This window comes from Peromyscus leucopus, chromosome 18 (assembly GCF_004664715.2).
Source record: "Peromyscus leucopus breed LL Stock chromosome 18, UCI_PerLeu_2.1, whole genome shotgun sequence".
In the NCBI taxonomy this organism is placed as follows: domain Eukaryota; kingdom Metazoa; phylum Chordata; class Mammalia; order Rodentia; family Cricetidae; genus Peromyscus; species Peromyscus leucopus.
In genome coordinates, this window is record NC_051078.1 from 40,139,937 (window position 1) to 40,165,953 (window position 26,017).

The 26,017-nt window shown below is 40.9% G+C and overlaps 1 protein-coding gene across 1 annotated transcript in view; it reads left to right on the top strand.

The window, feature by feature from the left end:
- Positions 1 to 23,195, top strand: part of Gas2l3 (growth arrest specific 2 like 3) — a 35,707-nt gene extending 12,512 nt beyond the window's left edge. The window contains exons 5-11 of the mRNA XM_028880310.2: positions 710 to 878; positions 4,411 to 4,526; positions 7,171 to 7,312; positions 10,807 to 10,870; positions 11,681 to 11,819; positions 16,186 to 16,293; positions 18,549 to 23,195. Coding sequence (XP_028736143.1) covers positions 710 to 878; positions 4,411 to 4,526; positions 7,171 to 7,312; positions 10,807 to 10,870; positions 11,681 to 11,819; positions 16,186 to 16,293; positions 18,549 to 19,856 — 2,046 coding nt within the window. The 3' untranslated portion in view covers positions 19,857 to 23,195. The remainder of the gene's footprint in view (positions 1 to 709; positions 879 to 4,410; positions 4,527 to 7,170; positions 7,313 to 10,806; positions 10,871 to 11,680; positions 11,820 to 16,185; positions 16,294 to 18,548) is intronic.
- Positions 23,196 to 26,017: the final 2,822 nt, after the last annotated feature.

Here is a 26,017-nt window from a genome sequence, read left to right on the forward strand (position 1 = left end):
GAAAAAAGTTTAAAGATGGCATTGTAGGGGATGGAGTGATGGCTCAGTGGCTAAGAGCACATACACTCCTGCGGAGGACTTGAGTTTGGTCCTGGGACCCAGGTCAGGTGGCTCACAGCTACCTGTAACTGCAACTCCAAAGGATCTGACGCCCTCTCCTGGCCTCCGTGGGCACTGATACTAATATGCACAAACCCACAGACACACACACACAAAATTAAAAATAATCAAATAAATATCTAAAACATGACAATTATGATTTGAAGTTTGCAGATGCCATTTATGCGTTCGTCCGTGGATCCACTCAACAGATGTTGGTTGAATCTGCTGTCTGTCAGGGCCAGTGCTAGATGCTACAGATGTGTGTCTTGTGAGGCAGGTGTCATTAACCCGTTTTATAGCTATGATGTGGGGATTCCGGTTTAACAAGTGGAGAAAAAAAGTACTATTGTTGAATTGTTTTCCTCTCGACTCTACAGCAGAACTCATTCATTAATTTAGTGTCCATTGACATGGACCACTGTGTTAAATATTGAAAACATTCGGAAAAATCCAGTTTGCTTCTGATTTATGTATTTCTATGAGATGGTGCAGTTTTGCTTAGTCTGTATGACTTATGCCTGCCTATGTAAACACGGACACATGTGGGTGGGTTACGGTGACTTTCCGCAAAGATTGGTGTCTTTCAGCTGTTCGGTGTTTTGTCTAGGTGTGGTTTGGAGAGGACCTACCTCTGAGTCCCAGGTGTCCCCTGACCCCCAGACACGGACCAGGACTGGCTGACGTCTGTCAGTATGACGAATGGATATCCGTGAGGCACGAAGCCACTCTACTGCCCATGCAGGAAGACCTCTCGATTTGGTTATCAGGCTTACTGGGTAAGACTTGCGAAGATACTGATTTTTTTTAATCTTCATTAAAGAAGTGATTGATTGTTCCAGATGCTGGGGATGTGCTAGTGAATGACAGCCAGGCCCTTGTTCTCACAGTCTGCAGAGCTAAAAAGATACTCTCGCTCTCAACTTTGAACTGTAGGAAACTTGAAATTTGATTGAAGTGGCCAGTCCTTTTGAATAATCAGTACTTCATGGTTAATTTTAATATGTTTCAAAAAATTGTGTATGTCTAATATTGATATTTTTATTGATTTTCCCAATCTTATATGAGCTGTAAGGTTATAAATGGAAGATATTGTTAGTTATTTAGCTGCGTTGTGTTCTTACCCTGCAAGGAAATGTCACGAAACACGACAGAATCCGCTTATAAGAGTTTATTAGAGTTAAAGGGATAGAGAGTGTGCAGGCCTGTGGGAGAGACACATGCGTGGAGAAGAAGGGGGACTGGGAACATGGCGCTCCGCTTTAAAACTGGCTGGGGGCGTGGCCAGGTCACATCACTACTCCACGCGTGTGCTTAGATCACATGGTCACATTGCGCGCTTACGTGGCCATGTAACGTCACCGATCCTGGTTACACGAGACGCCTTGACCCGGAACTTGCTAGGTGGAGGTATCTAGGTCCGTCGGGTATCCTGGTTACGAGAGACGCCCTGACCCGGAAATGCCTATCCTGACCTGGAATTGGCTAGGCGGAAGTGTCCGCCTGGTATATGAGACTGTGGGAGCGTGTTGTGAACCCTTCATTCCCGACTCTTTCCTTTTTTAAAAAAAAGAAAAAAATTGTGGTTGACTGGGTACGGGGGTGACGTTTCTCTCAAAGACTGCTTCCAGCTGAATAGTGGGCATTGGTTGGCTCTTGGGGGGGGGGGGTGAGAGGTATCTTGTGAAGTCCTGGGATGATGGTGGAGGTCCTGGAATGACGGTCTGCCGTCTCCTCATTCTGCAGCTGTCCATCCGTGCTGCGGCTGGGGACCTTCTGTTTGACAAGATACTGTTGACATAGAAAGAGCTTAGAGAGAAAGAATCATTATTATTTTATTTTGGAGTTGGCATTTGTCTGAGGTAGATTTGGCCTGCCCAGATAGAGGCATGTGACATTTACCTGAGGTAGATCTGGTCTTAGTACTCTGCTTAATTTCTATCTGAGACAAGCCTCATTAGAGGTAGTTTATTTAAGGCACCTGTTTCCCTTATTAGGTTAGCACTTGGGAAACACAGGTGATCAGTTGCTGAGTATTGAACAATGATAAATTGTAGTATTACATTATTCCTTACCGCCTGGATATTTTTGATGGTCCTTTTTGCCTCCGGCTCTGTGTGGCCCTGGTTGGGAAAGGAGGGGGTGGTACCTTATTCCTCTGGAATTGGCGGCAAAGCAGGGAATCCTGATGTCCTCTGGAGCTTGAGAGTGAGAGGCCCTGTTTGTTTCACTGTATATGAAGAGAGATTTTTCTGGGATGGAGGTGAGATAAAAGGTTTTAGGTGAGACAGGTGGACCCAGTGAGGAAAGCCCTCGAGTTTAGCAGCTGTGGGGGTTACAAGAATTACCTTGAAGGGTCCCTGCCACTTAAGGCAAAGAGGTAAAGGGCGCTGGCCTGGAGGAAAGAGAAGAACCTGATCCCCAGTGTGTATTGGAGATGGGCAAGGATTGTCACATGGCTGAGGCAGTGAACAGTCCACATAGCTCCATAGAATAGACCTTAGGTGACATAAAAGAGGAGTTAACAGGCTATCTGGAACAGTTGTAGGTTTGGAAAAAAGACCTGGTGTTAGAACTGGCCTTCCATACATTAGTTCAAACGGAGAGATTGAAAGAGGCTTTTTAGGAAGAGCCCTGAGCCTGAGGAGAGCTAGAGGCAATAATCTTACCCAGTCGAGATGAAGTTCCTGTGACATCTTGGTAAGAATGATTTTTAAAGACCGGTTGGTACGCTCCACCTTTCCTGAGGACTGGGGGCGGTATGGAATATGGAAATTCCATGAGATATTAAGGACCTTAGCTAGTGTCTGAGAAATCTGGGAAGTGAACTCTGGACCATTATCAGACTGGAGAGAAGCAGGGACTCTAAACCGAGGAATAATCTCTCGGAGAAGGAAGTCTGCAACTGTCTGGGCCCGCTTGTTAGACACAGGAAATCCCTCCACCCAGTTCGAAAATGAGTCCACCATCACGAGGAGATATTTAACTTTCCTGACAGTGGGCATATGGGTAAAATCAAGCTGCCAGTCAGTGCCTGGAAGGGAACCTCTAGCCTGGTGGGTGGGAAAAGGCTGACTCCTGTACTTGGTATTGGGATCTGTTTTTTGGCAGATCTCACACAAGGCAGTAATCGTTCTTAAAAACTGTAGATCCTCAGAGGTGGGCTGCAGGTGAGCTTTTACAAATTGAGACAGAGCAAGATTATTAGGATGAAAGAGTTGGTGTAGATAGGAAAGAATTTGTCTGGTGTCCGGAGTTTCCTGTGAGGGTGTAGGCTGTACTGTATGGATTCCCTGTGGTGGGTGAGGTGAGACTTGGCCCTGGACGGCCGCTGTTCTGGCTGCCTGGTGAGCCCGGTTGTTTCCCCTAGAGATGATGAATACTGTTTCTGAAACACTGAGGGGTAGAAGCAAAGAAAACCAAAAAGGAAATGTCAGTTGGAGAATTCCTGGCATTATATTTTTTTTTTTACTTTATTCAGGATTATGATGAGTGTTCTGAGCTTTCTTTCTGGGGTAGAGGCGGGGCTGACTTTTTGCTTTATGTATGTGTGGGTGTGTATGTGTGCATATATGTGTATACGTGTGTGTGTGTGTGTGTGTGTGTGTGTGTGTGTGTGTGTGTGTAACCCTGTGCATGCTAGCTTAACTGGCCACAAGCTCCAAGAATCTGCCTGACTCTGCCACAGGTACACCAATGCACCTCACTTTTATGTAGGTTCTGGGAACCCAAGCTCAGGACCTCATGCTTTACTAGTGAGCCTTCTCCTGAGTCCCTCAGGTCACTTAGCTACAGACGCTCAGATAGCATCCTGAGATTTTCATGAGAGGGAAAGCCTGAAGATGGCCTGAGGCCCTTGGAAGATAACCACACACTAAGCAGTTACACTAGTTTTGTCTCAGCTTGGTGATTGGAAAGTTGGCAGTGTAAGAATGCTTTTAAAGAAGTTATTTTAGAGGCAGAAGTTGATATTCCCAGACTGCTTATTCTGATACTGTATTTAATCTTTAAATTGCAATGTAGTCCATCTTATTTATAAAGAACATTTTCCCCTGTACAAGTGATATTAATGTGCAGTGAATTTATCTAACATAAATGTACATGTATTTTTTCTGAACTTTACGCACCACAGATGTTTTTCTTTTGTGTTTAACTGACATTGTTTTAATATACCTTTTTTAAGGGTGGAAACTTAGTTTCATCTGGTATTTGTTTAGTTTTCTAGGTGTTATCTGATCATGTTTAAGTTGTAGCCACTGCTTTTGAATTTGCTGCTTCTAGGTGGGTCTTAGCTTTAAAATATGTTTTTAGGTATTGACATTAAGGCAGAAAGATTGTTGGAAGAACTTGATAATGGAGTGCTGTTGTGCCAATTAATCAACGTTCTTCAGAATATGGTAAAAGCATGCCACTCCGAAGAACCAGGGGTAAGTAAATACTGACCACGGTGAAGTTAATTGCTCATGTCTACTTTATTTATTTGTTTTGCATCCTGACCACAGTTTCCCCTCCCTCCTCTTCTCCCAGCCCCTCCACCCCCTCTGCCTCCTCGCCCCATCCACTCTTCTGTTTCTATTCAGAAAAGGATAGGCACGCCCACTTATTCCCTCTGTGTGGGTACATCATATAACTGGCTGCAAGGCTTTGAACACTGATTTAACGTTTTGTGCATCTGAAAAACCATTATTTGTAAAATAAAGTCAGTAGCATTCACCTTGAGGATTGGAAGGTGGCTCGGTTGACAAAGTGCTTGTCGTATAACCTGAACCCATGTAAAAAGTGGCTGTGGCAGCTTGCGTCTGTAAATCCCAGTGCTGGCACATAAAGACAGGCAGGTCCCAAAGGCTCACTGCCCCACTAGTCTAACTAGTCAGTGAGTTTCAGGTTCACTGAGAGACCTGTCTTAAGAAACAAATCTCCATGGGCATGCACACACACACACACACACACACACACACACACACACACACACACACACGTGCGAACACAAACGTATACACACCAGAAATAACAACAGCACAAATGTTTGCCTTGCGGGATTTATTTGTGAATGTTCACTGATGTTAAGTCCATAGATGGTGTCTAGGACAGTGCCTGGTACACTTATTGTAGGTGATCTCCAGCAGCTAGATCCTCCACACATTGACAGTACCTTCCACAGGACTGCTATGTGGTTATAGGAGAAAAGAGTTTATGACAGTCTCTGCCTGTGCTGCCTAGTTTTATATCAACTTGACACGGGCTAGAGTCGTCTGTAAGGAGGGAACTTCAATTTAAAAATGCCTCCGTAAGATCCTGCTGTAGGGCATTTTCTTAGTGACCGATGGGGGCACCATCCCTGGGCTGGTGGTCCTGTATATAAGAAAGCAGGCTGAGCAAGCCATGATGAGCAGACCAGTGAGCAGTACCCATCCATGGCCTCTGCATCAGCTCCTGCCTCCAGGTTCCTGCCCTGCTGTGCTGACTTCCTTTGATGATGGACAGTATCACATAGAAGTGTCATCCAAATCAACCCTTTGGTCATAGTGTTCTGTCACAGCAATAGTGACCTAACTAAGACGACATCATCTTCTCCTCCTCCTTCCTTCTCCTCCTCTTCCTCCTTCCTCCTCCTCTGTAGTCTTCATCTGCTACCTAAGTGGTAAACTTATAAATATTGGTGGAATATATAGCATTTTAAAAAGAACAGCTTAAAGTGATGATTTGAAGTAGATTAGGTTTTCTTTCTTTTTATCAAATGTTAAGTGTTTGTGGGAGCTTGGAGCCTAGACATACTATTAGTTAGATGCAAAGTGGTGCCGTTATTCTTGGAGGACAACAAGTGAGGCACCTCTCTGTATGTGGATGTGGACATGCACACATGTGATTTCATATATGTAATATTGAAAACAAAGTGCACCTTTGATATATGAAATTCTCTGCTTCTAGGAATTCATTCTAAGAAAATAATGGGTAGAAATGACATAATCTGCTTATCAATAGAGGAGTTGTAAAATTGTATCACCTAAACATTGGAATATTATATATTTATTAGAAATAATTAAATGTGTTCTTCTTAAGTCTTCAATATGCCCACAACCTGTCCAGTGTACATACGTTCAAAGTGCATGCACACACATGCACATTGAACTGTAGACTCCTATCTGTGTGGTACTTTCTAGGTACATATGCATGGCTTTGCAGAGAGAGATTTTATCAAAATGTCAGTGAGAGGGATTCACTTAATACTAACCATCTTTGTATTTTGCTATATTTATTTGTATATTTTTGGTAATGATAATATATTCAGTATTTAATCATGCATGCAGGCTATTTCAGTTCTGCAAAATAATAGCACCCGGAAGGAGACACGTAGATTTGGTAATAGCGGTTGTCTCCAGGGAGAGAGAAACCAGCAGTGATGGAGGAAGACCTACTGTACCTATTGCATTAACAACATCACTCTTAGGAGTTGCCAAGTAAAAAGTAAAAGCAAAAGAACTCCCCTCTTCCCATCCCAGCCCCAGAGGAATAGCAGAAGAGTCTGGAGCTAGACAGTTAAGAAAACAAAAGTAACAACTTAGGGCCTTATGAAACTTAGGTCATCAAAGAACCCGAATTTAGAATGGGCGACTACTCCCATATTTTAGTCTCTGTAAGAGACTCAGGGTAGCCTTTATGATTCTGTGTGGGAAGAAGGAAGCAAAACTGAATATTTGTTGATCTAAAGCATAGCGTAGTTTTGTATTTGAGTAGAACTGTGTGGAGGGACACCGTTGATGCTTTGTAATTACCAGGCTGCCATTTAAATTGTGAGAGTCTTGTGCTATTTTAAAAAGAGGATTAGAGAAGCTTGAATCTACTGCTGATTTGAGTCGACCATTTTCCCAAGTGTCTTTTTCTGGAAGATACTTAAAGTAAAAGAAGAAGGTCAGTTTTGAAGATAATTGTTTTCCCTCCAAATGGTGTCGTCCATAGTTGTACTTAATACATCGAACAGTCACTTTATCATAGTAAAATGAACACTAATGAAAACGTCATTGATTCTTTTTTCCCCCTTTTTTTGGTAAATTGTCCTTATGTCTTTTCTAGAATTTTCCAATGAGAAAAGTGCCTTGTAAGAAAGATGCTGCGTCAGGTTCATTCTTTGCCAGAGACAACACAGCAAACTTCCTTCACTGGTGTCGGCATATCGGGGTTGATGAAACTTACCTCTTTGAATCTGAAGGTTTGGGTAAGTATTGTTGCTGTCGGAGCTTGTAGTGTTTATTAGGATGGGTTTGTGTCCCTCGTCTCTAAATTTCCTTTCTAAATAGTGACTCAAAATGCCATATCACTATTACTTACAAAATTAGTACTTTAGTTGTATATGAAATAGTTGGAGAATCAGATATCAATCAAATATAGTAGGCTTTTCACTTACGTTAATAGGCTTTGTATATCTAGCATTTTCTGAGTTGGCTGCCAGAAGATTCTGTAATAATGTTCTACTAATATTTTCCTGAAGATTGACTCTACCAGGTCTAAATTCTAACAATTCCTCTTTAACTAGATCATTACAGAAATAACAAGTGAAATGAGCTTATAGTATTTGGATTTAATTGTAAATAATAGCTGCCATCTTTATTATCTAAAAAGAATAATTTTTTTTTTGACATTTCACTAAAGAAATCATGCTCCAAGGTAGGTGGTGGTGGTGCATGCCTTTAATCCCAGCACTCAGGAGGCAAAGGTTCAAGGCCAGCCTGGGCTATAGAGTGAGGTCCAGGACAGCCAGGGCTACACAGAGAAACCCTGCCTTGAAACCCCACCCCCCCACACACAGAAATAAAATCGTACTCCACTGAAAAATTGTCGATGTATTTTTCTGATTTTTCTTAAGTCAGCAGACGCATTTATATGGCACTAACAGAGCATCTGGCTGGCTGTTTTACACACACGTTTCAAAGCATTTATAGGTGTGTATATGTGTACATAGGCATGTATAAAAATACACATGCATGGAACATATAATCGCTACATCGCAAAGAGGACACCGTATTCCTGGACAGAAGTTTTATCACTGGCACTGTTTACAGGCCCTGATTTATGGGGATGATTAAAAGCCAGCCGACTTTTAGTTGAATTTGTTAGTTTTAAAATTCTCCACCAACAGCGTGAAGTGTGGTCTGCTCTTGGATTATTTGCAGCCTGTTGGTGCTTCTGGCCGCCCCCTGCCCAGGATAGAATGGGATGCGGTGCTGTGCCCTGAAGGCCAGCTGTGCCGGACCCAGGTGTGCTGGTCGTTACTGACAGTGAAGCTGATTCAGTGGCACATCCAGCTACCAGAGATCAAAGGGAGGAAGAAGTGCTTTGAATCCTTTCCTCTGTAGCTTATTCTTTCTGAAAAGCTCTGAGATTGCCATTTATTTTTTAAATGTAAAAGACGTCTTCCAGACTGCTGAAGGGCAGTGTAGGACTAAGAACAATACTGTCAATACCAGTCACTCATTTGTAGGCATTGAAGTGAGAGATACATATTTACATTTGCTTGGAACTCAATGTGATTTTTAAAAATTAAATATGCTATTTTAAAGTACTTAGGATTTTATAAAAATAGGTTTGAAATATTTCATGTTAAGTTTCTTTAGTTGTGTAGATTTAAACTGAAATAGAGGCCTTTTGTTGCTTTCAAAGCTAATGCTTTGTACCAGGCATGTTGGTACACACCTGTAATCAAGGCCTGTTTGGGAGGAAACAGATGGGTTAGTGTATATAATAGATGCTATTCACGCCTCGGAGAACAAGTGCCCTTTCTGTTGGTGGAATCAGTGTGTGGGCTCAGAACACACTGCACATTAGGTTACGATTCCAAGACTTCCTTAGAACTTCTTGTAAACTCCAGGGAAAACCATTTCCACAACTGTCTGATTAAGCCAGCTTTATTTAGACTGACCAGATGGCTGCCTCCCCCTAAATTGGGGTTTCAGAGAGCAGCCCCCCACTGGCTTTTCGGGTCCCTTTTATGGGGAAGGGTTAGGGTTTATAGTAAACAGCTGTTGAGATAATTGGCTGTCAGCGCCTGGACAGAAGAGTCGGGGCTCAGGGTTCAAGGCTGCCTGTGGGGTAGATAAGCAAGAACACATCATGTGGAAGGCAGTTGTCAAGGTGTCTGCTTAGACACATTTTTGTAAGGCAATCATATATCACAGGTTCAGGAATTTAGCAAGGTAAATGGGTCATTGTGGGGTCACAAGTTCAGCGCAGGCCTGGAATTACAGTTCTGAGCAGTCATGTGGAAATAAACCAGGGTCCTCTGGAAGAGATTGGTGCTCTTAACTGCTAAGCCTCTCCAGCCTCAAAATAAAACGTTTTAAGTTTAGCTTGCGGTGGTGGCACACACCTTTAATCCCAGCACTCGGGAGGCAGAGCCAGGTGGATCTCTGTGAGTTCAAGGCCAGCCTGGGCTACAGAGCAAGATCCAGGACAGGCACCAAAACTACACAGAGAAACCTTGTCTTGAAAACAAAAACAATTAAGTTTGTCTCTTTTCTTTACTTTTTTGTACTTTGTCATATCTAAATATTATTGCCTAACAAAGGCAGTGAAGATCTTTACCTGTTTATCTCTTATTGTCTTGAGGCCACAAACAGTGCAATGTTGAATAAACTGGTGAGTTATCTTTAACCTGTCCTTGGGAGGAAGATTTTCCACCACTTACCTTACGTGGAAATGGTATTAGAATGTTATTAGCCGTACATTTTTCCTGGATGCCTTATCAGATGGAGAAAGTTCCCTTCTGGCCTCTTCGTCTTTTGTGTCACAGATTCACATGGTGTTAGATTCTTTCTGATTCTTTGGTCTGTGTGTTGTCCCCCTTTTATGTGGTGCTAAAACCCCTGTTTCTATTACTTACCTTGGTTGATTTTCATATATTGAACTGTTTGCCTTCCTGGCATAAATCTCACCATCTCCTTGCACGTACTTTCTGTATGCTGCTGGGTTGTGTTGACTGTGTGTCAGATCGTTAAGTCACGTCTTATGAGGACTTAGGTTTTAGTTTTCTTGTGATACCGTCCTCTGGCTTTGTAAGGAATTGCTGCTTCCTGTCCTTGTAAAGTTTGAGAAACACCGTTCAGAGTAAACTTGAAGTGACATGTCTCTTCTAACAGCAGCTCCTGTGGAGTGATCTGTCATACACTGTGCTGGGGAGAGGGCAGAGGTCATCAACAAGGGTCTTCAATGTTCTCCACCTTATTGTTGGGGCGGGGTTTCTTGCTAAACCTGGAGCTCATCGATTCATCTAAATCCGATGGTCATTGAGCTTCAGGAATATTCTGTCTCTGTCTATCCCAGCACTGTGGTTATGGATGTGTGCCCCCATACATGGCTTTTGCCTGGGTTCGAGATATCTGAGCTCATGTCCCAATGTCTGTGCAGGAAGAACTTTGGATGGAGCCATCTCCCAGCCCTTAACACCAGTTAGTGCTACTAAGTCCATAGATTTCAGTCTGAAATGCTAAACAAGTAAATGTCCTTGGCCACTGCCTGTTCTCTTCGTGCTCGCTGGTTTATTTTTAATGCAGAGGAAATTGCTGTGGTGACAATAAAAATGTCTTTTCTGAGTCTTGTCCAGACAAGTAAGCCTGTTGTCTGCAGTATTCTTTCCTTTTGCTCTCTCCTAGGCCAGAATGCATTTCCCAGTTTAGATCTGATTCTAAAAACATATGGTCTTATTTTTTTCCCCAGTTTTACATAAAGACCCCAGACAGGTGTACCTTTGTCTTCTTGAGATTGGTCGGATTGTGTCAAGGTACGTATTTCTCCATATTTCAGCATGTCAACATCAAAAATACCTTCAAGCAGTTTGATTTGATCGTAGTTTCTATCCCGAAAGAATACGCCTCTTGATTGGAAATGAAGTACCCGATTCTCTGTCCTGTCTCTCTGTGTCTTTATTCATATCTGCATGCTCACGGGTCAGCATTTGCTGTCTTCATTTACCTTGCTTCTTCATTTCATATGAAGTTGGGAAAATGCTACTTAAAATTTTCAGATCAAGAATAGGGTAAAAATGGGTAATTTCAAGCAGTTCAAAGCAAATCAAGTCCCATTTGGTGAGAAGTCTGAGGCTTTGTGTCCCCATGCCTGCATCAACCTTGTCCATCTACCAGCTTGTTTTGAAACTGCCTTTCGGGACTCCAAAAAAATATTGAAAATATCACATAACCCAGATATATGCTATGATATAAAGATTATAGTCTGGATTTGGGGCAATCTGAAACATTAAAAAAGACCTCTTCTAGCTGAGCGATGGTGGCACACTCCTTTAATCCCAGCACTCAGCAAGCAGAGGTAGGTGGATCTCTGAGTTTGAGGTCAGCCTGGTCTACAGAGTAAGTTCCAGGACAGCCAGGGCTACCCAGAGAAACCCTGTCTCAGAAAAACAAAACAAAAAACCCAAAAAACAAAAAAGAACTTCCAGCTGTCCCTGGGAAACAGTTTGTAGGGAAGAGTCGTGCAGACTTCGCTCCAGAATAAAACGTCCCCTGTTTTGACTGTTTGATCTGCAGAGATGTAGTTGGTACACATTGCATGATCGGATTTCCTGGCTTGTTTTCAGATATGGAGTTGAGCCACCAGTATTAGTGAAACTCGAGAAAGAAATTGAGTTAGAAGAGACGCTGCTTAATACCTCAGGGCCTGAAGAGTCCATCAACATCCCCAAATCTTGCTGTCAGCATGAAGAACTACACGAAGCTGTAAGTAACTCCTGTGCTTTGTGGACTCTTCCACCTGAAGGTTTACAGTTTTATGTATTTCTAAATTGCTGCTGGAAATACTGCGTATAGAAGAAAATGGTTTTTATTCAGAATATATGCCAGTTACTAATCTGCACTCTGATGAGTTCTGAGAGTATGTGAAGAGTGTTAGTTAGAGGCTGTGAGAAGTCCATGTTTTTGTCTTTGTTTTTTAAATATAGCATTATAATCTGACTTGTAAATAATAAAGGGTTGCTTTGTTGGTCATGTATTGTTTGTTTTATGGTACTAACCCAAGCATGAAGGGACGAGAGTTTCAATTTAACACACTAATGAGCAGTGGAGCAAGAGGAGCAAATGTAAGCTGTGTTTAGGAAGGAGAATTGACAGGATTTAATTCATGACTGGGAGGGAGAGAGAAGTCCAAGGTGGTTGGTGAGGTTGAGTAGACGGTACGCAGGTACTTGGAGGCTACAGGCGGAAGAAGGTTGTGAGGGAAAACTGGAGGGTTTTTCTGAACATCGTCCCTAACAGACAATATGCAGACTTTTTAACATGACAGGCCGTGTTCTGATGGTCTTCTCAACAGTACCTGTTCCTTCGGTAGAAATTACTAGAATTGTATTCCTTTGGCTCTAGAGCAGGGGTTCTCAACCTTCCTAACACTGTGACCCTTTAATATAGTTCTTCATGGTGTGGAGACCCCCAACCATAACATTATTTCGTTGCTATTTTTTAACTGTAATTTTGCTACTGTTATGAGTTGTAATGTAAATATCTGTGTTTTCTGGTGATCTCAGGCAATCCCTGTGAAAGGGTCATAGAAACCCCAAAGGGGTCACGACCCATGGGTTGAGAACCATTGCTCTATATCTCCTTCAATGACTGGTATAAGTGATTGAGGTGGACAGAAAAAACATTTTACACTTACTGTAATTTAGAATAACTAAAAGATTTGTGGCATTTTAAAGAAAAGTTTAGTGTACAAAATTACTTAATAATAAGAATAAATATTTAGTAATGCTTCTTGTTAAATGTAGTTTCTTTGATAAATCACTCAGCTTAAGGCCTAGAAAGCAGTTGATCAAGTACCTCGGCACAAATGTGAGAAACTGAGCTCAGATCTACAGCACCCCTGTGAAAACCAGGTCTGTGCTGGTCTGTGTTTGTAACGCTAGTGCAGGGACTCAGGCAGAGACACACAGCTCCCCAGAGCTCGCTGGTCCACCACTCTAACCAGTTGGTGAGTTCTGGTCCAGTGAGAAACTCTGTCTCAGAAAATAAGGTGAATGAAGAAGACACACTTAGTGTAGACTTCTTGTCTCCACATACATGAGTTCACACATGTGTGCACTCACATGTATGTAGACATACACAACATATAGATGAACAGAAATGGGCTGAGTTTAAGCATAAGTGCTAGTCAGTAGTAAGCCTGAGCTAATGGCCAAGCATTTTTAATTAATATAAGCCTCTGTGTGTTTACTTGGGTCTGAGCAGCTGTGAACTGGTTGGAACACAGGAAAACATTCAGCTACAGAAATATATTTTGTTAAGTGAAAAATAATTTATTATATGAAGACAGTACATTTGATAAGAAAAACACTTTCAGTGGGCAAATGTTCAAACAAGAGTAAAGTATAATGTTGACACTTGGTAATTCAGGGAATAAGGTGAGAAGAAAGTCACAAAATACCATTTTGTTTTAGTAGCAGAAGTTTTAAAAGTTGGAAAATTGAAAACTGTATAAATTGTGGTGAAACTATACTTAAGAATTATTATTGTTAATGAAAACTCATGTATAATTTTGAAAAATCAAAATTAAGAGTTACAAACATACTCCATTTTTATTATAATTGAGTTCAGTAAAAAATAAAAATGTTTATTTTACTATTATTTATAATGGTGGAAAATTTAAGTAACATACAAACCCTCCAGTAGGGCAAAGGCTTGATAATCTCAGTATTGTCACAGAATGATTGTTTTATGTGATTGCTATGACAATTATGTAGCAGGGAGAAAATGCTGATTTTATGAAAAATATGTATACATAGACAAAAATATGGGAGTGAGGAGAATGGAAATAAGGCAATTTTGATGTAGATTATTTTCTTTAGCTATTTCCTTCAGTGTTAATTATGCAATAAGTAGATATAGAAAAAAATCTTGTCCGTAGCTCATTACCTTGTGTAGACTCTGCTAGTACAGCTCTAGCATTAACAACTTCATATTGCTAAATGTAAGCACTTATTTGGGTATTCTAATCAGGGAAAACGAGGGGCTCAAATATAAGATCTGAAATCTTACTGGGAAAGCTAAAAACAAATATACTTTTTTTGAAATGTTAAATTAATGCTATGTTTACCTATACATGGATATGATGTACAGATATCCTGGATTAATATTTAGCATATAGGACAATTACTATTTGATTGATTATTTTGGAGCCTGTTAAATATGCAAATAGAATTTTATAAACTTCAGAAATTTTTACAGAAAGTAATGGCTAACAGAAACGCCTCCCATCCAGTTACTTTGGTTAACTAATATATAAACGTATTCTACTAACTGTCAGCTTTACCAGATTTCAGTGTCTGTGGTATATATGAACATAGATGCATATGTACCAGTCTATGAACAAGAGAAACCTTATTGAGTGACTTAGAGATTAATCCCAGTTGTTTGCAAGCACATTTTCCTGTTACGTAAACAACATGGAAATTGATTCTATTAATGTTCTTATCAAGCCCTGTGAATCCATAATTGTTAACTTACTTTTGGTAGATAATTAAGGCAATTATAAATTCCTCTTAGTGAGCAGATAAATTGGGCATATCTAAAGAGAATGTTTAAAACGTTAGGCCTAAATTCAATTAAATGAATATATTTTGATATGCTTTGTATGATAAGTAATTGCAAAAAATAGTTACCTTTTTTGTTGTTTTGTTTTGAGATGGGGTCTCACTGTGCCACCCTGGCTGGCCTGGAACTCAGTATGTAGACAAGACTGGCCTTAATAGAGATCCCCACCCCTTTTTCTCCTGAGGGTTGGGATTAAAGGTGGGCACCAGTGTGCTATTTCCAGGCATGACCTTTTTTTTTTTTCTTTTTTAAATGTAATTTGAGGAGAAAGCTCAATATTTATCTTACTGGCTGATATGTAATGTTTTTCACTTAAATCATATTTCAAAATATATCATCATTTAATCAATTTATTTTCCTTGTTTAAAATGTAGAATTACTAAATTTCTTTTTCTAGCCACTGTAATTTTACCATTTTCTTGAGGCTTCTCTCAAAGTTCAGGGACCATTCTGGAAGGGAAGGTCCAAAGACTGTAAGATCCAGAGGTCATGGAGGAGTACTGTGAAATAGTTCTGATACACTCTTGAACTCATAAGACGTGCACCACAAGATCAAGCCAGTCAATATCCCAGCATGGATGGGCTAGGATCTCAAGGCTTCTTAGCCCAACTAAGAAGCAGCTGGCATTTTATCCATATGGGGGTAGGGGTCAGATTTCCTCAGGTTGTCTGGCCTTTGTAGGTTGTCCATGATCCAATGGGTAGTGGTGTACCTACTTGTATATGGCAGCACTAATTGTACTCAGTGGATTATCAAAGAGACAAGGCATGAAGTTGGGAGGGGGACATGAAGTGTCTGAGAGGATTGAAGAGGGGGAGTTGGAAGTGATAGATGTGGTCAAAATACATTGTATACATGTTTGAAATTCTTAATCAGTAAAACAGCATTTTGAGGGGTAGAAGTAAAGTTATTTTCCTTTCCTTTCCTCATGAGGTGTTTGAAATGGAGCAAATACTTCTAGAAAAATGCTTCCTGAATTGAAATATTAAGAATTTTACCCCATCATGAGCATATAGACATATGTCTCTGTTTATATTAGCAGTAACTTGGAACACATGTAGGTGTTTTTCTTACATTTGTTTATCAGTTTAGCGTTGTCTTAAGGGAAAAGCAAAAATTCTTACTCAGCCTGTATCTGACTGGATGGTCTTTGATTTGACACAAATGTAATTATTCAGAGCTTAAAAATAACTCAAATTTAATGATGAGCTCATGTTCCTAAAGGTCAGCACAAGTGTTTTAAGTTGACTCTATGGTCTTAATCCACTTTCAGACCTTCAGTGTTTATAACTTGAACCCTGGTTTCAGGTCTAAGAGACAGGGAGACCTGGCCCTCACCATTGCTGGCTGTTGTGAATTTAACCGTCTGATTTCAAAAGCTGTTAGCAAGGAAAGGAGAAGAGATATTAGATAGGTGAACCGGCTATTTATTTTCCTATCCAATAACATTGCTTTTGATAGGCTATTTTTTCTAATAATATTGATATTTATTTTTAATTTTAGGTTAGACACATTGCTGAGGACCCTCCTTGTAGCTGTTCACATCGGTTTTCTATTGAATATTTATCTGAAGGACGGTACCGGCTCGGGGAGAAAATACTCTTCATAAGGGTCAGTTTGCTGTCGGCAGCCTGCATTCATACAAGCTTGTCTTGGAACTGGGCTTAGTCTTCACCAAGCTTCTGTTGATCCCCCTTTTACTTGTAAAAAAAAAAAAAAAAATAGAATAAAGGCTGCTATTAATGGAAGAATTTCACTGGACAGGAAAATATGGTATACTTGATTTCATGAATTTTAAGTGAGTTTGGGCAGATGCTTTTAACATTCAAGCAACTAGAAGACAGCTGAGACTATTTAAAACATTGAATATAACTAAATAAAATATCCTCATGTACTTTGGGGGAATTTACTGCATTTTTCAGATTTTCTTAAATGCAATGATTTTCCATCAGCTCCCTAAGAAAAAATGAACAAAATACAATATCCAGTAAGATTAATATTAATAGTAAGAAAATAAACAGAAATATTGCCATTCATAATGATAAACACTTCCAGGTGTCAGCATGAGATCCTTTTCTTAGGTTATAAACCATTGTGCGGATAACCCATGTTTATGGCCTTCCTTTGTCCCATCTGCAGTTAATTATTTCACTTTTGTTGATAAGGAAATTAAAATTTCACCTGTTTAGCATTTTTCTATTTCTTTTGATATAATGTAAGAGCTGTTTTCTCTCAACTGAGGAACATAATATAAAAGTACTCAAACATACAATTTCACCATCTACATTTTCCTCTATTTTACATAGAATCATCATATTTCCAGCCTGTATCCAGCTCATATAAAAACACCCAAATTCATTTTCTGTCTCCTAATTAGCTTTCTTGAAAATCTTTATTTGCTAATTTCCTTGTTGAGCGATTTCAGACGTGTACATGCTGTATTCTGATTATTCTCCTTGCCTTCCCTCCATCCTCTCCTTCCTTCTTCTCACCCCCACCCTCCCACCCCCGCACCCCAACCTCTGTCAACTCAGTCTCCTCAGGGCAACCAGTCCCTTCTGGTATGTACAACTTTAGTTTGGTTTGGTGACTTAATTGTTTTAATGGGGACCATCTTTGTAGCTGCTGGATTGGAAACTATTCACTGGAGCCCGGCAGGGTCATCGGTGGTTACACCTGCAGGCAATTTCCCCTCTCCATGAATCTGCTGAATAGCAAATGGAAGCAGAAACCAGGTCGACTTGACTGTTCATTTATTACCCAAACTGACCCGAAGAGAGATCAGGGAATAAGTGACTACTGTAGAAGCTTCCTGTTTTCTTTCTTAGCAAATAGTCGGCAGTGCGAGGTGGAGTCCCCGAAGCCCCGCCTCCACGCATGCCCCGTGGTTGGGCCCAGTCTTGTTCAGACTCTGCAGCTGGTTACAGCAGCTGGGAGTTCATTACTGAGGGCGGTGTCTTGCCCAGTAATGAACTTCCTCAGCCCTTTTTCCTGTCATCTGGCTCTTACATTCTTTCTACCCCCTCTTCCAACATGTTTCCTGAACCTTAGGGGACTGAGCACTCATCCATCACATAGACTCAGCACTCTGTGCAGCCATGAATCTGTCTTCACCACTGTTTACTGGAAAGAGGAGATTCTCTGGTTAGGGCCAAGAGTAAGGAGCACTTATCTGTGGTGCGAGCCTGGTACACTCAGAATGGGACAGAGAGCCAAAGGTGAAAGCTCCGCCCATAGAGATGTGAAGATTACCAGCTGAGGGGACAGGGACCTAAAACCCAGCCTGGGCTGCATTGGCAGAGCCGGGGTTTGTTTTATCCCCACAAAAGCCTGGTGTGATCGAGGCTAGCCACAAATGTCTTCATCTCTCTGAGCCATTCATATCTGCAAAGACAAAGTAATAGTAATTTATGTGTTTTAAAGATGAAATTGATAGAATATAAACTTTTAAATTTACAATTTTAAAATTTACAGTTTTAGTTTTAGTTGTTTTTTTCCTCATTACTTTTTGTCTCCCACGAGGCTTTTTTCTGCCTCTGTTTCTTGTTCCTTTCCTTCCTTCAGAACTCGATCCAATGAACAATATCACTATTGCAGTTTTCTATATTAACTATGTGGATTGTAGATGAAAATTACTTGTAAATATTTTTACTACAAAGTGGAGCGCTTTTATTACTAGCTGTATAATCTAATACTAAATTTATTATTTTAATACCAAAAAGAGACTGGTGATTTGAAACAAAGCTATTGGTGAATACTTGGAGTTTCACAGGTCACAGAAAATACAAATCATGACTGTTAACAGACTGAAACTATAAACCTCACAGTTTCACTGTTCTATTTTTTTCATTCTTGTTTTGGGGCAGATGCTTCATGGAAAACATGTGATGGTCCGTGTTGGCGGAGGCTGGGACACTCTGCAAGGATTTCTGCTCAAGTATGACCCCTGTCGGATACTGCAGTTTGCTACACTAGAACAAAAAATTTTAGCTTTCCAAAAAGGAGTTTCTAATGAAAGTGTGCCAGATGCACCTGCCAGAACACCCCAGCCCCCAGAAATGAACCCTTTGTCAGCGGTTAGCATGTTTCAGAAACAAAACTTAAAACCTGGCACGCCCGCGAGTGTGCCAAAGAGCAAGGAAAAACAGGTGCGTCCACCGGGAGTGTTGCCTCCAGCATCCTCAGGGAAGGGTAGTCCAGCTTCCCTGTCCGCCCGTTCGAAACTCCCCGAGTCTCCAGCATCATTGTCCCATGCCAGGGTCGCATCCTCAAAGGGCAGAGCACAAAAGCCGCACGTTCCTCCCAGCACTGCGTCGCTTTCCCTGGCTTCTTTAAATCCAGCGGGGAACAGCACCACACCAGCTTCGTCAAGCACTACAAAGTGTGCATCGGAGCCAGCGGGAAAATGTGTCACCGTCCCCAAGACTGCTAAGACCGTGGCTACTCCAGCCCAGAAGTCAAGAGACCTATCTCAGTCTAGACTTTTGCCAACTAAGTCTTCTGGAAAAACTGAACCGAAGTATTTGAAACACAGTCATCTTTCTTCCAGGGGTGAGTCACCTATAAATTTATCATCCAAGTGTCCAAAGCTCCCTAAAGGAAACATGCACGGAAGGCCTAACCCTTCTCTTTTCCAATCCCCTGCAAAAGTGACCAAACCCAGTTCCAAAACCAGAGCCATGGGTCTAGGGACGCAGACTCAGCCCCCTGGTAGAACTCTGAAACCAAGGGTCATCTCAGCACCAAGACTTCAGTCCACCTTGAATGTCAGCCATCCAGCTTCTGTGTGTTCAGCGTCCTCCACAAAAGCTGCTCGGGAAGCAAAAGGTGAGAATACAGTTTCAGTTGCCAGAAAGCAACCCCAGAGTAAGGGTACCTGCCAGAAGACAGGACCTGGCTCTCCAAAGTCTCCTGGCCGTACCCCACTGTCCATTGTGAGTGTCCCCCAATCTGCTGCCAAGCCAGAAACTGTCTCAAAGTTAGCACAGACTGCCGTGAAGGGCCAGTATGCAGCTAGAGGGCCTCCCAAAAGTGGCATGCCACCAGCGTCCACCAGGAAACCACCCTCATCTGGGAAGGGCACAGCCAGTGGAGATAAAAAACCGACTGCCAAGAAGAAGGAGGACGATGACCATTATTTTGTTATGACTGGAAGTAAGAAGCTTAGAAAATAAATACACTTGCATCATTTTAACAAATCCAGGTGACCGAGCAGAATGGGGATCCCCTCCACCAGGACCTCAAAAGGTCTTCCTATGTGTGTTTGTCGGGAGAGCTACAGACGTGAGGTCAAGATGGAGGATGAAGTCAGGAGACAGGGCTGGGTCGAGGAGAAGACTCACACGCGTTTTGTATGTTAATAGGCACATGCATGAGTTTAGATCTGTGCCGTCTGTTAATGTCTGCTGCTTGAGGAAAAATGCAAACGTTCAACAACACTACTAGAATTGTAACCATATAGTGGGTGTGTCTTTGAAGAGGTATTAACTATGGAGATTTTCTGCTAATAGCAACTCTGATGCTTTTAACACTAGTTACTGTGTTCAGTCATAAAGCAACGATGTGTTTGGCTTTGGGGTGTACCCTCTAAACCCAGCTCTGAAGGCTGAGGCAGGACACCTGCCCGGGGTACCTAGTAAAACCCAGCCATGGTTGACACATGCTGTAGAAGGCACTGAAGTTAACTTTCTGGTCAGGAATCCTGGTCCAGCAATCCTAAGTACCGATGGCTGCTGCTGCTGCTTGGTTTGACATTCTGGATTAAATGGAATTCTTATTATTTAATTCTCTATAACCTTTCCATATCAGAAGGAAATGGGTTTTTTTATTAAAATTGGGCTTTTATTAATATTAGTAGCATTGTATAATCAATATTTTTGGTAAAAAAAAGAAAACCCAACCAAGTAAATTAACTTATTGGAACATAACCTGAGATTTAGTAAAAACTAAGATATTTTTTTAATATGACAACCTACACACTTTGTATCTTATTTTTTTAGATGAAATCTGCCGTATGACAGGGAAAGAGACTTAATAGCTTCTAGCATATTTCCTATGTGTGCAGACAAGTACTTTTACATTAAAACAATGTGTTTTGATATCAGAATTAGGTTTTAACGATCTTAAAACTAAGATGATAGGGACTGGGGATCCCTACAGTTTGGATCCTTAACCTACATAGAAATGGGTGGGCATGATGGTCTACGTATGTAGTCCCAGCACGCAGGAGGAAGAGATGGGATCTCCTGGGATGAGCTGTCTGGTTAGACTAGGCAAACTGATGAGCTCCAGTTTTTTTGAGAGATGCTGACTCATTAAATAGAGTACTAAATAACAAAGGAAAACACTCAATACCAACTTCTGGTCTCTCTAGACACATCCTTGTGTGCCTGCACATGTGCACACACACAAAAAACTAAGATGATATTAAAAGGGCCTTGAGTGATACTATGTACACATTCTATCAGGTGACTTGTATGTCTTTTGATAGCACACTATCAGTTTTAATTAGATTCTCCAAATTATGTTAATTCTCATCAATAAAGCCATATTGTACTCAGTTTTTCAGTGGCCAGCAGACAGACAGTATGTGTGTGTGTCCATCTGTCTGTTCTGTAAGCAGGTCCTCTTCAGGAACATCCAGATGATGTAATGACAGCATAAATTCCTTCCACCCACAGGGATACTTGTAAATAATTTGCGTATGGGTCTGTCACTATTTAAAGTTTATTAATGTACTTTGGGAAGTTTTAAGGGTTTTAAGTAACTTTATGGTATTATCAATTGTCATAAGTTTTAGAAAAAAAACAGATACAGTGGTACATGCTTGTAATTCCAGAACTTGGGAAATAGAGGCAGGAGGATCAGAAATTCAAGGTCATCATCAGCTGTGTACTGGAGACATGTCTCAAGGAAAAAAAAATGGCATTTTGACTATTATAACTCCAATGCCTTCCCTTTTCTACCTCCTTCTCATCTTTCTTTTCCTTCATTTTCTCTGTGATACTGAGGATCCATTCTGGGACATCTCACATGCTAGATAAACATGACCACCGGGCTTCATCTCCAGCTCCTTTACATACATGCAGTTCCCAAAGCCAAACAAAACAGTTTACACAGAAGGGCAATCATGGAGTGACTAAGCCTCTTAGCTGGCTGCTGCCGTTCTACCGACGTACAGTGAGAGAACCTTGTGTAAAAGTCAGTGATCTTTACCCAAGGATTATGCTTAAAATCAAAGATCTACTCAGGATAGCTTGCAATAGAAAGCCACCGAGGTCTTGGTTTACTTCCCCTGTTCTGAGCGTTGACAATGGCCGTATTTACATCTTTGAAAGCACCTCTAGTGTGTAGGAGGTGCCAAGAACATTTCTAGTAATCGGGAATATCTAACCCTCCAAAGAGGAAGGGCTGTACCTTTATAGAGGTTATTCCCTCATGTAGGGGACCATAAATAATTTGTGTATCAGTAACTTCTGGGAATTAAGAGAAAAACGTAAATGGTATTATAGGCAGCCCTAGCTGTGACTCGGTAGATTTTTACAATTTTAATTATCTTTGTGTTGGGTAATCAAGAGTAAAGATAATTGCTCAGGTACCCGGCATAAATTCTAGAATTTAGAATTATTTATTTGGAAAATGAAGTGTATTGGTCTGATCTTCTGCAGAAGAGAATTTCTCCAGCTATAGTCATATAGAATGAATCTCTCCTTCTGTGTAGCTTGACTTTCCCAAACATACGCTTTATGTGAATAAGAAATTAAATTCCATGGGGCTGGAGAGGTGGCTTAGCAATTAAGAACACTTGTTACTCTTGCAGAGGACCCAAGTTTGATTTCTAGTACCCCCACGGTGGCTCACAGCCATCCCGAACTCCAAAACCCCCGGTTCAGGGTGTCTGATGCCCTCTTCTGGCCTCCCCAGGCACCAGGCATGCATATGGTACACATACATACATGCAGGTAAAACATTCATATATGCAATAAATGTAAAAAACCTTTCCCTCCCTCACAAATTAAAACTTAAAGTTCCTTCAAGTATATTGTGAAATTTTCTAAAGAGCTGATGAATCACTGGTACAATTTAAAAAAATATATTGTAGTTGTATTCACTTTTTCTTAGTAATAGTGTAATATTACATAAGGTATTTTTACGTTTAATATTTAATAAAGCAAATATTAAGCATAAAATGCTGAAGTACCTGGAAGATATGCGTGGTTTCTTAAAAATGGAATGTTTTTATTTTTCTTTGCTATAATTTATGAATGTATAATTATATAAAACAGAAAAGTGAAACACTTGTTTTTAGATCGGCCCTCAAGTAAGGTGTTTGAAGAGTGTGCCTTCAGAATGCTTGGAGTAATCAGGGACCTAGAAGTGTTGTCCACATTATTTTTTTCTTAGACAAGATCTCCTTATATAGATGTGGCTTGCCTGGCACTCTCTATGTAGCCCAGGCTGGCCTTGGGCTCTGTGGGGCGTTTACCCACCAACCCCACAGCTCCCCAGAGTTTTTTTGGGTGCGAGCAGCAGGAAATATTAGATAGAAGGATTTATTGCGGAGAATCTTGTGGAGATAAACATAGAAAATAAAGGATAGCCTCGAGAGGGCTTGGAACCTTTTCCAACGGGCCCTGACTGTCTCTGCTCCAGGGTATTTATAGAGACACCAAGGGGTGGAGCAAAAGACCTCCCCCCGCAGCACAGCCAAGTGCAGACCATCTCAGACACCTGCACTCAGGCCGGTGGTCCTGATCATCCTCCTCTATGGGGACCTGCTGGGTAAAGCCACAAGGAACCTGAAAATGGGCTCCCACGGGGCTCATAGCAATCCTCCTGCCTCAGACTCGAGTGCTGATTTTGAGCTACTACACTCTGCCAGAGTTTGTAGTTCTTAATGGATAAAGGAATAGTTTGAAGAAAACATTTTTTTTTCTGCAATCATTTCATGTCTAATTTAAAAATCTGTTACTTCCTTAAAAGGAGCTAATAAAGGTTTTGATGTACTCTTACATCCAAGTTTATACCGACTCTATGTGAGATTGGATTTGTATGGATTATGTTTTTGGTGTGTTTGTGTGCCAGCAGTATTTGTATCCAATTTAACTTATTTTTTCTCAAGTATTAAAATGTAAACATAAACCATAGTCTCTGCTTTTTTTTTTTTTGGTGTATTCTGAATGTATTTATTTGATCCATGTTGGAAGTTGCATACATAGAACTCATAAATTGAGAAGAGTTTGAAATCTTAGGTTATGTTAAATGTTTTTTTATTGTATTGCTCCTAGATGTTTGTTTCAGAAAGGCCAGATTCATAGTTAATAATCTGTGAGGTCATAGAAATCATCAGTTATTAAAGTCAAATTCTATAGGTCACACAAGCATTGTATGTTCAGACTTCTGGTTAATAATCTGTGAAGTCATAGAAATCAATTTTTTTTATTTTTTCTTTTATTTTACAGTACTATTCAGTTCTACATAACAGCCACAGATTCCCTTGTTCTCCCCCTTCCTGCCCCCTCCCTTCCCCCCAGCCCACCCCCCATTCCACCACCTCCAGATCAAGGCCACCCTGAGGACTGAGATCGACCTGATAGACTCAGTACAGGCAGGTCCAGTCCCCTCCTCCCAGATTGAGCCAAGCGTCCCTGTATAAGTTCCAGGTTTCAAACAGCCAACTCATGCCCAGGACCTGGTACCACTGCCTAGATGCCTCCCAAACAGATCAAGCCAATCAACTGTCTCACCTATTCAGAGGGCCTGATCCAGTTGGGGGCCCCTCAGCCTTTGGTTCATAGTTCATGTGTTTCCATTCGTTTGGCTATTTGTCCCTGTGCTTTATCCAACCTTGGTTTCAACAATTCTCGCTCATATAAACCCTCCTCTTTCTCACTAATTAGACTCCCAGCGCTCCACCTGGGGGCCTAGCTATAAAAATCAATTTTTAAAGTCAAATTCTCTAGGTCACCCAAGCATTGTATCTTCAGAAGGTCCCATAGTCCTGTTTTAGTTTCATGCTTTGATACGATGTGAATGTATTTGAAATACTTGTCTTATCTCATTTTTTAATGACCAGAGCAAGTATAAAAAGCAATTAATCTAGTATGTATTTCTGTGTTGTTTCCAAGAATGAAATCCAAAAATCACAAATGAAGTTTTATGTTTTCCATAAATGTGGAGAAAAAAAAAAAAAGAAAGAAAGAAAGGCTGGGCAGTGGTGGCACATGCCTTTATTTAATCCCAGCACTCAGGAGACAGAGCCAGGTGGATCTCTGTGAGTTCGAGGCCAGCCTGGTCTACAGATCGAGATCAGGACAGGCACCAAAACTACATGGAGAAGTCCTGTCTTGAAAAACTAAAAATAAATAACATAAATATAAAAAAATAAATGTTTTAGAAAACATTGGGAACACTTAAAACCTTTTGGAGTAAGTCTGAAAATACAAATTTTATTAAGTAGTTTTGCAGTATCTATACTGGTTATGTAAAAGAACACAATCTTGAAGAAGTAATACAAAGATAGTGTATTTCTATCTTTCTACATCTAGTTGGGAACAGTTAAAGTAGTGGTTACAGGTTCCATCAATACATACCTGTTCATAATTAACCTCCATGGCCCATCTTTTGAGTTCATACAGTGCGCTGTATTGGAAAGGATCAATTTTCTTATGTCACTTTAAATTATTTCACAGATTACAAAGGTATGCACCAATGGAATGCATTGAACTTGTGTATGACTGTCTGCCTCTAATGATAGCAGTGTTCAGGTCGGGCTGCTATGCGGGAGAGAAGGACGTAAGAAGAAGAAGGGCATTATGTTTAAGATTTTTGGGTGTGTGTCACAAAACAATTAGGTAACACCTGGCTTTCCAGGGATTCAATGAGCTAGGTATTATCTTCCCTCCACTGTTAGAACCATTGGGAAGGCAAGAATTATAGCTAAGAATTATAGCTATGTCGTTTACCTCCGTGTTCTCAAGAACCTAGAACAAAGTTTGGCACAGAGTAGGCATTTAGTATTTTTAAAAAATAATAAAAGTATTTTTATTCATGGAGAATTGTATACAATGTAAACTGATCCTTTTCACCCCTGGTCTTCCCCCACAATTTCACACACACACACACACACACACAGAGTCTCTTTATGTCATTATTTCCTCCTCTTGTCCGGTCCTCTGGCTTTTTATGATCTTTCCGCCGCCTCCTCTGTGATGTTCCTTCCCCGAGCCTTCAATGCAGGGCTTGTGTTGCAAATGTATCACTGTGGCAGGCATCCCGTGCTCCACTGGTCTCTGCGTTTTGGCCATTTGTGGATTTCTGTAGTGACTGCCATCAG